At 33.4% G+C, this 19,407-nt stretch overlaps 1 protein-coding gene across 3 annotated transcripts in view; it reads left to right on the top strand.

The window, feature by feature from the left end:
- Positions 1–19,407, top strand: part of SCN9A (sodium channel, voltage-gated, type IX, alpha subunit) — a 94,146-nt gene that overhangs the window by 37,683 nt on the left and 37,056 nt on the right. For all 3 annotated transcript variants that reach the window (XM_008590149.1, XM_008590150.1, XM_008590151.1), the window contains exon 17: positions 12,437–12,557. In XM_008590149.1, the coding sequence (XP_008588371.1) occupies positions 12,437–12,557 (121 nt within the window). The remainder of the gene's footprint in view (positions 1–12,436; positions 12,558–19,407) is intronic.

A 19,407-nucleotide genomic window follows, 5' to 3' on the forward strand; every position in this document is an offset into this window, starting at 1 on the left:
TGTGTTCCCAGATTCTTGAACTGCTTGTTTCTCTTGGTACCTTTCTTCTTTTTCCATGCTTGAGATGTCTTTGAAATAGTGATTGTCATGTTTCTGATGAGGCTTGATGAGCCAAAGAAACTAACTCCTGACCTAATGCATTTAGGTCATTCAAGTCTTAACCGCTACCTTGGAGTCTGGTTAATAATGCAGCCCCTGAAGGTAGAATATTTGCCTCAAATCCTACCTTTAATACTAACTCTATGATCTTGAGCAATCTACAAAAACCTCTCTTTTTTCCAGTTTACCTATATGTAAAATAGAATTGTAAAATAGTATTGTAAAATAAAGAGTACATAATCCAAGTAAATAAGTAGACAAATGCTTGTTCAAAAGTAAGTGCTCAGTGAACAACTACGATAAGTATGGAATCGGGTAGTCACACACACATACATTGTGCATAGCTATTTCCTACAGATTAAATGGAAAAAGGTAGCTGATGTAGACCAGTGGTTCACAATTTTAATGTCTAAAAGGCAGACATAGGGATTTTGTTACAAATGCCTGTGCTGGGCTACATTCTCTGATTTCTCTCTGCTTAAATCTGAATCCAACCTCAGAATCCTTTTCGACATTGTTCCCAGTGACCACTGTGATGGATTTAATTGGCATAGAAAATGAACCTGAATTCTTCATCCCTAGGTTACTTGAATTCAGGTTTCTGAGAATAGCATTTTCATTTTTTAGAGCTGAGGATATATTTCCCCTATTGCCTGTTTAAGGACTTGCATTTTGAACAAAAGGAAAGAACATGACCTCTTTGCCTCTCCCTCTGCACCCACCAAACTCTCTCTTTTATGAACTAGCACTCTATTTTCCCAGTATATTTTATGGAGATTTTTAGTCCTCTTCTAGTGTCAGCTCTCAGCTAGGCAGGTTTCCTTGTCCGGGTAGACAATTAAATATACACTCCAGAATAAAGTCAAATTATTTTATAGTTAATCATCTTACCAGAAAATGACCAAAGAGATGAGTTCAAATAGAGGTTTTAGTCAAATAACCAATTCTGAGGAAACAATTGAACTTCAGCATTTCTCTGAAGATACCATCTGTCTCAGAATCGAGAAACACCTACTGTCATCTCATGTGTACCCATGAGCATATGATTCCTGTCACTGCTTCTCAGAATGCAGGCACCAAATGGATGGCTGCTCTCAAAGCTGGCCTCCTTCTGAGGAGCAGCACAACCCTCAGGCACACTGCAGACATTAACACCACACTACACAGACTTCTACCAATGCTTCCTCATTATGAGCTGCAAATGAAGCATGAAACGCATTCATTCATGCAATAAACATTTATTGCAACTTACTATGCTCCAGGAGCTGTGCTAAGAGTCACTGGGAAAAATATCCTGCTCTCACCCAGCTACAATAATTTAATATCTGGCTTCACTTGCAAGTTCAAATATAAGAGCTCAGGGTGTGGATATATGAGCTGTTTCAAGGGCATATTAGCTTCCTAGTGCTGTCATAACAAAGTACCACACACTTGGTGGTTTAAACAACAGGAATTATTCTCTGACAGTTCTGGAGCCTAGACGTCTGAAATCAAAGAATGAGCAGGGCATTGCTCTTTCTGAAAGCTCTCGGGGGATCCTCCCTGGCTTCTTCCTAGTGTCTGGTGGTTGCTGGCAATCCTTGCAGCTTGTAACTGCATCACTCTGATCTCTGGCCCTTTTGTTATGTGGTGTTCTCTCTGTGCATCTGTCTTCTCTTCTTCTAAGTGTGCTGGTTATACTGGGTTAGGACCCACACTAATGGCCTCATCTTAACTTGATTACATCTGCCAAGATCCTATTTCCAAATAAGGTCATATTCAAAGGTACCAGGGTTAGGACTGCAACACGTCTTTTGAGAATATACAATTCAACCAATTAACAAAGTGTTTTGACTTAGAAGACTGGATGGATATTGATGCCATTAAAATCACACAGGAGGAGAAAATGTAGAGGCTAGGGGAGATATACAGTTTAATCCTGGGGCATCTTAATTTTGAGCTACTTGCAGGACAGCCAAGTAAAGCTGAACAGTTGGTATTTGGAAAAACAGGTTTTAAGGAAAGAAGAGAAGTCAGAGTTATGGATGGATTGGAATTTTGTATGTTAACTTATGCTAATTATGAGATTATGTAGGATCTTTATATTTTGGGTGTTTAAAATGTCATATTTATTTGTAAATAAGACAAACTCCTCTGGAGCAAATTCATGGTGGTTATTACCTGATACCTTCTTCTCTGGTGAATGTCTTGCTGAGGTAACTATTAAGTTCTTAGTGATACTAAGCCTTAACCAACTCTCTCTGGCATGTTGATGAGACTGACGTGTTACTCAAAACATCACCGACGTCCAGATAATTCACCTTAAAGCTTCTCCTTTGTCATGACCTATCGTGTTATTATAGAAAACATCAAATTAATTTGGCATTATTTCTTCTACGTATCACCACATTGCTTTTTTTCAAGTCTTGTGTTCTCTCAAGACAGTGTGTTCATTATATTAAGAAATAGGCAGTACACCTACTGCTTCACTAAGGTACACCTGTGCAGACCCTTGTTATTTGAATTAATCTGATCTCCCTAAAGGTACATGAGCAATCCCCATATATACAAATTTTTTAGTATTATGCTAATATTTCTGACCATGTGTAAGTCAGGATTCTGTTTAGCTGCATGCAGTGGAAACCGAGCTACACTGGTATAACTAGATAGAGCATTCTTTTGTCATATTTTAAAATGCCCAGAGGTCAGCAGTCCATGTGGCATCCACATCCTAGGCTCCATCTGCCTTCCACTTGGCCAGTCTTCACAGGAGGCTTTCTTCTTCTATCTTAACACCTATGATCAGAAGCGACTGTTCCACTTATAGCATTACATCCAATTCCCAGGCAAGAAAAAAAAAGGAATTGAAAAGAGGCAGAGTGGTGCCTGGCACACTTGCCTGAGGAAAGCCAAAACTGTCCCAGGGATCCTTAAGCAACTTTGGCTTTTGTCTTATTGGTAAGAACAGTGTGACATGGCCATCTCTAATGACAAGGTAGCCTGGCCAATTCAGGACAACTGTCTGGGCCTATGGACAACCCAAATAAAATCTGGACCTCTTAGTGAGGCACATTGGAAGATATTAATGGGATCTGACACACCCCTCCAATATTATTACTGCTACTGATTATTATTTTTATTGTTATTCCTTTATAAAAATGTCAAAAGAATTGAAGGAATGTATTTTTATGTTTTAAGATATGCAGATACTGGGCATAAATTGGGGAAATGTGTGTATCCATTATAATGTTTATTCTGAAATCATATAATACAAAATTACCAAGATATAAGTTAATTTTTATTTACTGAATTAGAAAAATATACAAAAATAAGGATATATTAAGTTGAACAATAAGAAACTACAAATATTCAACCATTTCTGATTTACAAAAAGTAGAAATGTCATATGGTTCAATGTAATATAAAGGCAAAGGGAAAATGTAAAACATGAACTTTTTTTACCTATATAATCTTTATTACTTAATTGCATAAATACTAGTTTACCGAATAGTTATTTTATTCGTATTTTATATTTGTGTGTAATAGAGAATACATAAAATTTTCTATGACTGCATTCCCAGCATTATGATAGGCATAGAGTTTTTCTCTTCTAAATTTTATTCATCAAATATTTTTAGCCCTCTATGAATATAGGGTCCCCAAAAAGCCACACTGAAACTTCATGCACTTCAAAGGTAGATAGTAAGCAATCATTGACATCAAGAAGTTTTAACCTAATAGATTGCACCTAAGGTAAATATACAAACAATTATAACACAGAGAAGAGCAAAGCACATTCCATAACAGGATAATAAAAAAGTCCATTGAGGATGCAGTGAGTGAGGGACTGTATTAGTCTGGAGGCACAGGAAAGGAGGTGGCGCTTGAGCCAGACCCTAAAATATGGAGACAATTTCACTGGGCAGATATGGTGCAGAAGGAAACCTCAGCCAGAAGGACAAGCATTCATATTGTTCACCTGATTCACTCATTCATTTATCCATCCACCCATTTACCTATTCAGATTTCTGTTTTGAAAGCCATCATCTTTGGAGAGACTTAAATGTGCTTACTTGTTATGAAATGCATTCATTTTGTTGATTTTTTAAGGATTTGTTTAAATATTTGCAGTCATCAGGTTAAATATTTTATATGCTTTTACTCTATAGTGGTTTTTATTACATTGTTATCAGATCTATCTCTCCTTAGATTTTTTTATCAAACTTTTTTCCTCAAAGAGGCAGTTACTACATTCACCAAGAGGGAAATTTAGATTTTTGTTTATTATTGCACTTTATATAAAACATGATAATCTTTTCCAGAAATGCATTTCACTTGGCAAGATTTAAGGATTACTTACAGTTATGTCTCTGGGGAAAGCTGGCATTCTCTTGTATTTTTTGCATAGATTCTTAAAAAAATTTTTTAAAAGGCACTCTTCTATAGAATTTTACTTATACCATTTCTTTTTTTCAGGTTGGTTCCAAACTATTTGAAAAATCTTTCCATCTTTAAAGGATTTGCTGATGTGCCTAAAAACAATGAAATATTTGTCTTACATATTTAAATCAATGTTTTGATTATATTTTGATACATTTGGAAATATTCCTTTTTTTGCACTGCTGTTTAAAATGTCAAAATTAATTAAACATGAGGATTAAAACTAAATCAAGAAATATTAATTATAGAATATGCCTTTTCAAAATATGCATTTTGATACCCACCCCACCTCCACACTGATAATTACTTATTTTTAAATGTTGCTGTGGAAGAGCAAACAGAATGCAAAAGATTGCATTTGCACATTATAGTATTTAGATTCATCTCCCATATAACAGAATTATATAACCATTTAGTTGTTTTTAAGTCTATGTTAAATGATATTTAATCTTATTGCTGTGTTTCAAATATATTGCTTAACCTTGAGTATATAGCATGTATTTTCAAACTTGTAACTAATTTCTACTTACAGCTGTGTGATTTTAAGTCACTAAACTATTTCATCATGCTGCATTTCTAAACTTCAGAACCTAACCTTCTTACTTCTCACAGGGGTAAAACCAAACTGGACCAATCAAGGATGCAGCTTTGTGCTTTTAACCAGGCAGAGACATATGTGACCACTTTTACACAGGTTACCTAAAAAAAATCATACATATATGATATTTTTTTCAGTGTCTTGCATGCTGTTCAGCTACAAAATCTTTCTGCCTGACTCATTGCAAGAAAGTAGAAACATACAATTGTTCCATAGATGAATTGATATCACAGCACGTCACCAGGGCAATTCCATTATTTTTTGTGATTCCCTTGATGACTTCCTTGATATATCCTTCGTGTTCTTAGGTGATTTCAAGTGCATAGTCTATAGATTTTTATTGGGTAGATTATGAAAATAAGATACAAAATGTAACAGAATTCATTGAAGCAAAATTTAATTGTAAAACCTCTATCAACTTCCCTTCCTAATTTAATCTATCTCTGTGTAGATATATACCTCATTAAATTGTCACATTTAAATTCAGTAGATTAAAACTCTATTAAAAACAATTTTTGTGGGAGAAATATTTCAGGCCTAAATATAAAATCTCAGAAAGGAAAGGATCATTGTAGTTCTAGCCCTGTATTTACAGATAAGGAAGTCGAGACTCATACAGTTTAGCTGCTTTCTGAGTATGTATCTAGGAATTTGAAGGCAGAGCCAAAATACCCAGCTACTAGTCTACACTTTGAGTACATTTTGAAACAGTTTTAAGCACAGCGATTACTAGGACTTTATTTTTTAAACGAATTCAGTAATTAACATTTGATTATATTTGCTTATATTTAAAATGCATCAATTAAAAGTTAATAGGACCTTCCTACAAATGAGTGATAAGTACTTTAAATGTTTAATTTGATTTCCAGAGCAATATTACTCACCAATGAGAATAAGTTTATGGTTATATGCATAATCACGATAGCCTCCACAAGCTAGAAGGTTTAAATAGAACATATTATGAAGTGAATATAAAAGTTTGCTAAATTAGAAACAGATTAATATGAATTACCTTATCTTATATTTCAAAAAATTATAAAAGAAGGATAACTACTTGCAAATAATATTTTGCTTTTAGTATACCTTGTTGAATGGCTGAACTCTAATAGTTCCTTGGGGGGGGGGGAATCCATGTTAATAAGAATCTTGCCTTTTGTAAAATAATTCAGTTCATATCTTAAATTTCTCTGTCATTGTCAAGACGTTTGTATTATTGTTATTTATTGTGCAATGATAAAAGCAAAACTTTATCCTGAGATTGACACACTGTAGAGATAATAATGCTAACAGTTTCAAATGAAAAAAAAATGTTTTAGTGTTCCAGTTTACTTAAGTTAATTTTAAAGGTGCTCTTAAATAAGAGACATAATTTTCTACTTCAAAGTTGGTAGTGATTTAGAAGCAATATTCTCATAGAAAACCATTTTATTTCAGAATGTAGTAAATTTCCTACAACTAAAGCCTAAATAAAGATATACATATATACAATATTATCTATAAAGGTAAAGGTAAACACACAATTTTGGAGAAAACTGTTTCGAGAAATATACATACATACATACATATATGTATATACATATGTGACTCAAATTATTATTACAATTTTTTATAATCAAACTACTGTTAGAAAAAATGAGGTGTGTGTTAAACAATGGTCATTCCCTTGGTAAACTAAAAACTCTCAATATTTAAGTTGTGAAGAATGATTAGGAGCATGGCACTTTGATAGAAGTTGCCTACATAAAAATTAGGAGAGACATTTTATTCGTGTAAAATTTCTATTTTTACATTGTATTTTCAATATTAGAAACACACATGCTTAAAAAACTGGTAATTATTCCATTCATTGGAATTTCTCTTTTCTTGCCCTTCCTTACTATGGATAGTGTTAAAGAATAACAGAAATGATTGAAATATACAGATAGTTTAGTTTCTCTTTGTCATTCTGGTTTGTTTTAAAATTATGAACAAAATTTAACAAGCTTGAGTCTTAGAATCTACACTTTTACCTCACATTTTGCCTTCATGTTTACTTAGGTTCCAATCCTTGTTTACTCACTCCTTGCAATTTTCTAGCAGTCCTCAGTAGTAGAACTGTTTAAATGTTTGTTTCTGAAGTTTTTAAGACACTTCTGATTTGATCCACTGTATTCCAGCTGCTTAAATATCTTTTCTCTGCAAATAGCATAGCAGTTCTGTGATAATGCACAGAGTCCTTAAAAAACGATGGTCACTTTGCATTAGAAGTCTTGTTGGTGAACGCCCCTTACCTTTATGTTAGAAAGGAACTCCAAGGTGATACTGCAGGATCTGTGTGAAAAGTCTACAGCCCGTCCAGCCTTCTTATATGGTCAAACTTTGTTGCTTTTGTTTGTTTGTTTGTGTCTGTTTTTATAGTCAAGATCTTATCATTTAGTTATATAAGTTGTCATATTATTGTGCAGAGAGTGCACTAGTTAGAAGATTCTGGGAAAAATAAAAACTCTCAGTGAAACCATTATCTTTATTTTGAACTTCTTGCTGGTAGCTGAGATTTGACCTCATTATGTCTCCAACACCTAATACTGTGTACCATGTTGACCCTGTGATGAAACTGTTAAGTGCTTCCTGCTGAATGAGCAGCTGTTCCCCAAGAGCCTACACACTGTTTCTCTGGTAGTAACAAGCAAGGAACAGTAGGAACTAAAAAATGTCTTACCCTTTGTTTTAAAAAGAGCTGGATTTTTAGTTGCCCATAATTATGGGGGCCAAGATTTTATTGCAATTAGTATAAAAAGTGACAATTTTCTGCTAAATTAGAGGAAGTAACATGAAAATCTAGATAAAGCGTAAAACACTACTGACATTTCCGTTGATCAAAAATATCTGGAATACTTTTTTAACCCGGGGCATCACCTTATAAAAATAATCTTGAGAAATTTCATAGAGAACAAATAAAGATTGCAGGGACCTTGAGAGGCCCAGAAAGCTGAATCATGTAAGGAAACTAAATATCACTACACTCAAGATAAAAAACAAATGGTAATATCATAGATGATCTCCAATTTTTAAAAGGCTACAAGGATATAATGTTTGCATTTTTCCAGAAGGCAAAACAAACAAATGAAAAAGGCCCTAACAATTGCAAGGAAGAAGAAAGCTTATTTTGGTTTTATACCAGAAAAGAATATTTAAAATTCAAGTTGTCCCATAATAGAATGGTAAACTTGGAAAACACTGGACTCTTTACTCATATAAACATAGTAGCTATCTGTGGAATTCTTCTCTAAAGATCTTTTGATCCTCTGACAAGAACTTTACTATTTCACTCTTTAATGCTTCAGTAACATCATTATAGATATTGACTGTAAAATTAAGCTGTTGAATTAAAAGATGAATAATACTGACTCAAATCTAATAAAAAAGTCTTTTTGGCTTATTGATATAGAATGGAGCTTAGTTTATCACTAATATCTTCCATAATTTTTCTTTTTTATACCCTACTCTTCCTTTTGATTTACTTCTGTCAACCTTCTTACTATCTTTTGTGTGTCTTTGTTTTGATGCTCAGGTGAAATAACTATTCTAGGCTCTATGCCTTAAAGAATATTTTTCTTTTGTTGTGTGAAACAGTCTTACAGTATGTACTTTAAATTTAACATCTTTGGGATGTTTTCCACATCAGCCATCCTCTTTGAGTAAGGTTTTTGTTGAGTTCTGTGTTTTCTACAGTGCTTCTACATGTTTGATGTTTTTCTACTTTTGAGTGGCTGGTCAGCATGTCATTAGACAGGCAATCTTACTTCACAACTCTAGTAACAAGAAATGGCCAACTAGCATTAACCACTATTACATCCATACCAGCATGAAACAGCCTAAAAATGTTAATGTCAATCTCAGAAAATGTCAGTAAAAAATTTGCAAGTGATCAATGTAGGGCATTTCCTAACATGACACTTTACTTTACAGTCTACTCACATGCAATGTCGTAGAAGACACACCTTCAAGGCAATCAAAAGGAGAACCAAGAAGAATAATAAAGTTTTTAATTTTATAATATTTTCAATAACTGGGACTTCTTGAAGCTACATAAGATTACAATCAAAATAAGGATCGTTTCAGAACTACAGGGTGTTATGGATACACACAGAACAATTCAGAAAGATATACAAATACAGGGGTTACCTCAAGGTAGTAGAATCAAGAGATACTGGAGGAAATTTTTATTTTTCACTATATACTGCTGTACATTTAATATGTTTGAATCAAGTATACCACTTTTATATATTAAAAAAAGACAGAATTTTGTAAGGTACTTATAGTCAGTACCATAGTATTCAATAAAGAGGCAGAAATGCTAACTATGGAAAACTTACTATTCCTGATACTAGTGAGTTCACTTCCTTGATTCTATTCTTACACTTTTGTATTTTATTTATTTGTTAACTGCCAATTATAAAACATTATCTTTGTTGAGAAGCAAATAAATGATAGAGAAAAAGCATATTTTACTTTTTATTAAAAACCAAATCCATGTGAAAATTATAGAAGGGCCAAGTTATAATGTCACAAGGGAATTTTTTATACTAAATTATTTATTTAACTTCTCTTAATACAATATATTTATTTTCCCATTTCAAAAATTACAAACAAAACTAAACAAATAATTGAGTTTATAGAAATGAAAAAAACAAAGTTAAATATATAAATGATTGGCATGAGATTCTATGTATAGTAAAGAAAATAAAACAAGATTCAGTAATCAAATCTAGCAATGTCTGGTATGAGAATTAAATGAACTTTTCCTAAAGATAAAATTTTTATTATAGATATCAGCCTTTCTATTTTAAAGGCATTCTTTTAGGACCCTATTAGAGACACATGCTTTAATGAGTATAGATTTCAAAGGCTGACTAGATTAGAACTAAACTACCTATATTGGTAGACCATGCACATAAATATTTAATTTTATATAAAGTACTGAAATAGTTACTGTTCGAATACTTAATGCATTCCCAAGTAAGTGCTGATTTTTTTTAAAAATCTATTAACCACAATAATACAGCTTGTAATACAAATTAATTACAATTCATGTTAAATATTTTAATAATTTCTGTTTTAATGAAGAATAATATTGAATAACTATAATTTGTGATATAAAATCTAAGCCAAACTCTTACTTTAATTGACAAAAAATTGCCATACAAGCTGCATATGTAAAAAAAAAAAAATGTTTTAATGGCAAGATATACTAAATAAGGTCGTCTGAATTTTACTTGCTTATAATCTAACTTGACATAAGTCTTTTTCATTAATGCTCTTTTAGACAGTGAGAAAAGTAAATATTGATGTTGAAGATGTTTTATTAATTTAATCTGTCAGAGTTCTGCAAATAAGAATCATTGTATTGAAAAGTTCTTACAAGGAAGAGAAAATCATCATTGCTATTTCCTATTCTTAATAGTTTGATTAATAGAAAGGAGATTATTTGTATTTTTTTTTATCAGCAATTCCTCCCAGTGTTTCCCCTCAAAATTCAAGCCAGTAATTTTTTTTTGGTTGAAAAGGTTAATCTCATCTTCATAGGATCACGGGCCCTTGTTTTTCAGTCCTCCAGGGACAGCTGAAATGTCGAGAACTGAGCCCATCAAATAATTGTAGTCTTTTAGATATGGTACTTAATGTTGGTTTTTGTGGTAATTCACACAATAGGATTCATAATTATAAGTTTTTTAAATATTGTTCCCTGAGTAATGTATATTTTAAAACCCTAAGTCTCACAGAATATTCAGTCGTAATTAATTTCCATTTCCCTTTCTTAAAGTAATTTTAGATAAATTTTTAATTAGTTTAAATAATCTACTTTTAAATGTAAAGTTATACTGATACTGTTCATAACTGATAACTGTTAACAAATTCCTCAATTTAATGGGAATAATACCACTTTTAATAGGGTGTTCATAATTCTTTATTCCAGTTTTAAAAAGAACTTTGCTTCCATCATTCCTTATGTACAGTACTTTATCAATGCCATTTTTACTGGTGTTGTATACTCTGTGATAATAATAGCACTGAAAACTTAATGTGGTACTCATAAAGAATACTTCTAGCTTACAAGTCAGTCTCTAAAAAATAATACTTTAGATTGAGCCTATGATATTAATGCAAAGTAATAGACTGAAGAATCAATTTAACTGAAGCTGTATTTCCTTATTTTTAGCACTTGCATTTGCTTACACTACTTATAAAAATAAAGTTGTAATCTTAATAAGAGAAACATGTCATAATAACTAGTAGTTTTCAATATTCACATGTCAATTAGCAAATACCAATGAAAAATGAACTCTTTCATTAATGTGCTGCTCTACTTCTTTATAAAATAATGTTAGGAAAATTTAACAGAGTTTTGCTACAATTGCTGTATGTATTTTTTCTAGAAATTTCTGTGTATGTGTGTGTGTAAACATCGTGTTTGATCATAACATTTCGGGGAGAACCCTGTTTGTGTTATGGTCAATTATACGATCATAATGATAATGAATTCATTACTCCCATGTGTGAGTCTGCCATATTTAATTTCATTGAATCTTTGTTTTCTGAGTTTGCATGTTGTGCTCACTTGCTGCTCTTTTGATGTTATAAATATAAACTTCATGACCTTTTTTACTATATTCTAAAATTTTATTTCTAAAATGGATGGTGTTGGTATGGACTTTGGTGTTTTGATTCCAATACAGTATTTGATTTGTTTGGTCTTGATCAAAGAACTTCTATCTATATTATCCTGACACATATTTGTAAATCCAAGAGATAACAGAAAAAGGCATTTGAATTTTATCTTACACCAATTTTTTAAATCTTAACTATTAACGAGTTTTTCTGCCAGCTGTCAGATCTGACCTTTCAATTGTCAGTTGTTGACAATCTAGCACTTGTATATTATTATTGCCATTAGGGTCTTGGATATCCTAAAATAATAATTGTTCATCTTTGTAAATTTATATTAAACATAAAATATAATAATAAGATGTGGACAATACTTTGCAAAGGTGATAGTTAACATCAAAATATTACTTTATGCTAATTTTGTCCAAATACTCGTTCGCATCATAAAGATAATAAAATTTATTTTTCACAGGAAGTGTAGATAGAAAGATCAAGTATAGATGCATTGTAAGGTTACTTGACCTCAATGTGTGTTTATACATTTTTTACGGCCATCATACTGTTAATCTTTTTTCATAGTATTTTGCATGATTGTGATTATTATATAAGGCTTAAATGCAGGATTTGAATGAACCTTAAATGAACTATCTGGTGGGGTGGTTGATTCCTTTTTAGGTGTTGAATCGATCGAGTTCCTCGGAGTGCAGCACTGTTGATAACCCTGTGCCTGGAGAAGGAGAAGAGGCGGAGGCTGAACCTGTGAATTCAGATGAGCCAGAGGCCTGTTTCACAGATGGTAAGACAAAAATCAAGACCTTGGTTAGCATCCATTTATTAGGGTTTTGGTTTGTTTACTAAAAAGTTAAAAGACTTCATTACATGCCGATTCAGCCGTGGCTCAATGGTGATTTAAGGGCAAGTCACTGGAGCTCTCTAAGCTTTAGCTTCCACATTTATGATACTCTACTAACAATAATTTCCAGTGACAGTGTGTTATACTGTAAATCACTCTGTTACCATAGGATTTTCATACTTCTCATTTTAGATCTTAGTTTATATTCCCTGCTCCATGGAACTGCTAGAATACGAGATAATGGGATAGATTGTGCTACTGTCTATTTCATCAAAAATCGGAGCTACTCACTAACTCTCAGTAAACTGTTTGATCCTGTTGGCCACATTCTTTCTCAAAATTCTTCCTTAATTTGGTTTCAGAGGCCACACTCTACCTTCGTTCTTCTTTTACAACTTGGAGAGTTCTGAATTCCTTTCCCTGTTTCTTTTAATGACTGTTTCTGTGCACGTCCTGTAAATGATGCTGTCTCCCCACATTTTTGATCCTCAGTTATCTTTTCTTAGTCTGAAGCTCTGATGGGTTTCATCCACTTCTGTGGTTTCAGCAACCATTTATATGCTATTGACTCTTAAAATCAATGTCCTTACCCCTGACCTCACTCTTGAGTTCCAGATCTGCCTCCAACTCTCCATTGGTCATCTCTACCTGTTGTCTTAAAGCATCTCAAATTTAATAAGTCGAAATCAAACTTTATTGGGGTCTCCTCCACATAATCTACAGTGTCCTCCCGTCTTTATCTTATTTAGTAACATCATGATCTATTCTGCCTCTCAAGCTAAAGACTTTGAGATAGTCCTAACCTCTTCCTTTCTAGTCACTAGTTCATCAGAAACTCTGGGGATAGAGCTCAAGCCCTGCAGAGGATTCTGATGCATGGTAAAATTTGAGAGCACTTGGCCTATAGGATAAAATCTGAAATCCTTAACTTGGCATGAAAAGCCCTTTACGTTTGGCCTCAGTCTGTTTTTTTTTTTTTTTTTTTTTAACAGTACCTTCTTCTATTCCTTTTCACTTTCTGCCTTATTGACCTTCTTACTACTCCTGTATTTGCCAGGGATTTTATTAAAAGTAGCAACTTTGATGTTTACCCAGGAAAGTATGTTGTATTGTCTGACAAAATATTGTATCATCTAAGTAAAAACACAAGTAGAGTTGCAGTAATACAATAATACAGAGTACAGGTTTGGAACCTGAAAAACATGAGTTTTAACTGGACTGCTACTAACTGTTTGTGAGAGCTTGAGAACATTTTTAAATCTTGTGCTTCATATACCTCATCTGTAAAATGGGGATAACAACAACATCCATATCATAGGTATGGTGAGAGGATCAAATAAAGAAATGCTTATAAGTTAATCAGCACGGTGCCTGTCTTCCTGCTCCTTCTACTTTCCTTGTTTTTCAAAGATATGGAAGCTATGCTAGCATTGATGCTGATGACTCTTGGGCTTACGCTCAGTGTCAGTATTTGTTTTAGAAATCATTGACTTCCTTTCATTTTCCATGATTTCTTCAACCAGTCTTCATAATGTTCATGCATTAAGCAAAATGGCTGGTAAACTAAGATATCTGCGAACTACAATGAGTACATACATTTTCTTTAAATACATATTAAATATCATTTTATGTGAGAAGCAAAGGAATATAATACTCAGTCAATATAAATTTTGTGTTTGCTAAAATTAGTGCTGTAAGCAAAGCACATGGAGTTTCCTTTAGAAGTGTTCATGGTAAAGGCATTTAAGAATTTCATCAACATATATGGCCTGTTTCACAATAAATTGATTAGTAGCATGTAGCCTTTAATTTGTACAGATGCTTCTAAGATATCCACTATTCATTTTATGAATAACCCTGATTTAAAATTCTAGGATAACTAGAAGGAAGTTGGGCTCATCATTAAGGCTTCAAACCAGAAAAGGACTTTAGAAAAACTTAAACCCTTTACAGAAAGTATTAACACTATGCTGTTTCAGACTGTGTGTGCTAGCTTACTGAGATGGAACTTTACAAATTTTATTTTAATCCTATAAAACATCCATGGAAATAATTTTGTGATTACTTTGAGATAATTCACTTCTAAATTGAGACCGATGTAGAAGAGAGATTATGGAAACACATGTTCAAATGAATGTTGGTCTGCACCATCAAAAAGTTACTAAGGGACACATATGTCTGAGTCACATCACTTTGATGTGCTCTAGGGTGAATTATACAGTCTCTGGACCTGTTGGGTTAAGAGGCCTCAGCCTGATAAATTCAACAGAGCAGCCAATTTGCTCAGCCTTTCAGCCATTTGTTCAATTAATCATTCTTTCTTCCAATAAACAAATAATTATTAAACACCTTTTGTAGGTTAGGTCCAGTTCTGGAGGGAGATAGTGCTGTGAACAAAACAATGCCTCTTGCCCAAGTAAACATGTGAATACACAGTGGGTCAGATACATGGTAAGTGCTGTGGAGAAAGTAAAAGGAAAAGGGCAGGACTAAGAATGAGGGCTAGTGGCCTATTGTCATATAAATATAGTGGTCAGAGAAGGCCTTTGTACAAGGTGACATTTGTTCAGAGAACCGAAGAAATTTTAAGTGGGTCATGCAAATACATGAAGGAAGAGTATTTTAGGCAGAGTAAAGAAGGCACATCCCCTGAGGTGGGGATATGCATAACATCTGAGGAAAATTGAGGGGCCGGTACTGATGGAGCAGAATGAGAGAGGGAAAGAGTGATAAAAGTTGAGATCAGAGACATAGCAGAGGTTGGAACATAAGAGCTTGGAAGGATGGTATAAGGAACTGATTTTAAAAGTCTCACAACGTGTCATCTTAAAAGTGGATGGGTGGATGGCCATGGCAGAAGTTCGGAGATTTCTAGGAGGTTCCTGCAGTAATCGAGGTGAGAGGTGATGGGAGCTTAGACTAGGGTGATAGCGTGGGGGGATGGAGAGATAGTGAGATTGTGAGTACAGTAGTGCCTCCTTATCTGCAGAGGATACATCCCAAGACCTCCAGTAGATGCCTGAAACCTTACATAGTACCAAACCCTATGCGTACTATATTTTTTCCAGCTGATGACTAAGATGGCTACTAAGTGACCAATGGGTAGGGAGCATCTACAACCTGCAGGACAGAGTGGGATGGCTCAAGATTTCATCACACTGCTCAGAACAGTGCACAATTTAAAACTTGTAAACTGTTTATTTCTAGAATTTTTTGTTTAATATTTTCAGGCTGTGGCTGGCCTCAGGTAACTAAAACCACTGGTAACTAAAGCCATGGAAAGCCAAATAGCGGATAAGGCGGGACTACTGTATTATTTGAAGTTAGAGCTGTAGGAAATTGCTGATGGAGTGGATATGAGGTGCAAAGTAAGAGAGGAGTCAAAGATGACTCTACATCTGGGATCTCAGAAACTGAAAATATATAGTCATGCATCATTTAGCAATGAGAACATGTTCTGACAAAAGCATCCTTAGGGGACTTCATTACTGTGCGAACATCGTAGAGTGTCCTTACACAAACCTAGATGGTATAACCTACTGCACACCTAGACTATTGCTTCACTCTGGTATCTTTGGCCCATCATTGACCAAAATGTTATGTGACACATTTCTGTACTACATGGAACGTGGAGACTTTGAGAAGAGTGGGCTTGTCAGGATGAAAAATCGTAAACTTTTTCACTTAACATTGGAAATGACTCTTACAAGTTCATAATTGGTCTGCAAGAGCTGAGCTTGAACCAATGCCAGTTAAGCCCAGCATTTGGCCTGCAGAGATTTTTGTTACCTGAAAAGCCGCAGAAAAATCAAAGGAAGCAAGAGAGACAGTAAAATCAGAGTAGTTAAAAGCTTTCACTGAAGATGAATGCGAAAATGATTTTGTTTATTGCCTCATATCTGTTCATTCTTTTCAATTTCATAAATATCACTTTACAAATGTGTTTTATTGATTGTATCTTGTTCCTTTTATTCCCCTTTCCTCCTCCCTCTTATGCAATGTCTTAACTGTCGCCCTGTCATTCAAGACTTCAGACTCTTTCCCTAGACCCGGCACTGTTCTTCACTATCCTCGATTCTACCTGTCTTGGCAACCTGTATAATGACGGACATGACATGACTCTTTGATTCTGCTTGGTTTTATATTGTTCTCTTCTTGTAGTATACATACAATTAGTAAATTACATAATCAAAGTTAGAGCTAAATAAGGATAACCTCTTTTCTTTAATAAAAAAAAGTCTTTTCTGTTAATTTGGTAGGAGGGGCCAACTCATCTTCCCCCCAAATATTCTGTGTTCATTAACTTCATACAAAATAACTAATAACTGATTCTAACTTTAAAACATAGTAACTAACTCCTTTGTAACCAACTCCTTTGTGCCTTTTAGTTTTTTGGGATTTTTAGGAAAGAAAATGTTAACAAAATATTTGTTTTAGAGGACTTAGACATTTTCAAAAACTAACATCTTAAAAAGCCTGTTTTGCTAATCAATATTTACATTAATTACACTGACCGTGCAGTTCTATTTTTTTGTTAATGGGTAGTCCATCTTTGAAAAAGTCAATGGTTTCTTTTCTATTTGAGAGGATTGGTTTAACATGATGAAACACAGCATAGACTTTATGTAATTTCATCATGAAGGCAAATTAATGAAACCACCCAAAAGAAATAACATTTACACACTGGGACCCATTAAAATGTTTTAAAGGTCTTCTGTTATGTTTACATTTAACTAATAGTCCTTTTAAAGAGGTGTGATACCACTGCTAACCAGCTAGGTTAGAATTCTCTCGGGATATGCCTTGGCATAAAAGCCAGACAGGCAGTCAAGCACTCCTGCCTCAAAATAAGAGAGAGAAACTCTCTGAGGTGTGATCAACCCTGAGGGCAATATTTATGTACTTTCATCTCAGATAAAATGTTTGCTTACTTTTCTAATTAGGATGTAGAGTGTTTTTTCTTCCCTCAGCCATAAGAATAATCTTTTCTTCAATTTTAAGACTGACAAAAATAAACCCCAGAGAGTAAAATCTTCTTAACCAAAGGGATAACTTTTTTTCTCCAGTAATTTATACTTGAAGCAGATGGACTGTGTTCTGCATGTGAACTTTGTTTTTAAGTTTTAGATAAATTCTAAAGTCTCAAGCATTAAGTTGATATAAAAAAAAATTCCATTTCAAATTTTTACAGTCTCTCATGTTTTCTTTTGCCCTGAAAAAGTTAATTTTTGATCCTACGTTTTTACTGTGTTTTCATATCATTTTATCACATGTTATCTCTTAACTAAATGTATTTGACATATAAGGTAATTATTTTAAGTACAATGATGAGAAATCCTTTCACATCTGAGATCATGTTAATTGTGATTAACATTGGATAAATGAATTCTTGTGTATATTTTCCACTTTTTTTCTTTTTTTTTTCTTTTTCACCCAATCTTTGTGTAAATTCAAGAATTCACAAAGATGTAATTTTTTTGTGATGAAATGCTTAGAAGATTATAAAACTCTTTTTGGAGGGTAAGTTTTTTTTAAAAAATCAATGATACACAGCACATTAAGCCGTGTAGAGGACTGTGGTAAGTGCTGTGAGCAGAAAGGAAGGGCATAACAGACACGGTTTTAGTCTCCTGTGAACTTAGAAACTTCCAGAGAGAAAGTACAGGAACACATAAAATATACATGATAGCAAAACCTCCAGAGACTTGGGGTGGGGGGAGGGGAAGCACAGCTTGCTACATTTCCATAGAGCTGGAAATTAAAGTGCTAGGAAATACCTTGTATAACTTGATCAATATACTAATTTCGCTTCAGAAACATGAAAGAATCCATTACAAGACTTTGTGTAAAAGTATAGCTCATCAAGAGGATTCTAATTCTGTTTTTTTAGGACATACACCTTATGATTATCTGAAAGCCTACTTGAAAGGCTCAATACATTTTAATGAAATATGCTGTTTTATAGAAAAGGAAATTAATTTTTTTAAGTACCTAAAATGCAAATATCTAAAACATGTGTCAAAAAAGTGCTGTATTCTCACTTTCCCCTTTAACCTTCATCTATTTTTTGTTTGTTTTTGTTATTGTTGCTTTTGTCATTTTACTTATTTAATTCAAACAAGTATGCTATTTTCATCTAAAATGAGGATTTTCATATAAAATTTTATAACGGGAGAATTAATTGTCGTTACTCCTTTTAAATTCTTCCTTCTCTTCAAAGTAATTTTGAATGTTTAGGTTTTAATCAACTTTAAACTTTTTTAATTTAATTTTTAGATTTTTCAGTTATTATCTTTCTGGGCCTCTCACGTTCATGGCTCCATTCAAGTTTCCTCTTTATTTCCTGACTTCTATTTTACTGTAGCTTCTTGGTCTCCATGTACCTCTCTCATTACTCCTATTCTCTGTCCTTCTTCTGAGAAGTTTTTTCTTCTTCCTCCTGTCCCAGTGGTGTGCAAATAAATGTTTAACACCTAGTTCACCACAAAAAGAAAGTATGCAGACATATATCTGTTCATTATAAATTTTACTGATATTAAGTATGTGTGTGGCACACAGTTTACAAATAATAGTAATATACAACCATCTCTCCATATCCATGTATAACACATCCAAAGATCCAACAAACCATGGATCAAAATTTTTTTAAAAAAAACCAACAAAAATAATCATGCAACAGCAAAAATAATACAAATTTAAAAAACAGTACAGTATAACAACTATTTGCATAGCATTTACATTGTATTCGATATTATAAGTAATCCACAGATGATTTTAAAGTATGAGAGAGGAT

This window comes from Galeopterus variegatus, unplaced genomic scaffold, assembly GCF_000696425.1.
Source record: "Galeopterus variegatus unplaced genomic scaffold, G_variegatus-3.0.2 Scaffold5873, whole genome shotgun sequence".
Lineage (NCBI taxonomy): Eukaryota > Metazoa > Chordata > Mammalia > Dermoptera > Cynocephalidae > Galeopterus > Galeopterus variegatus.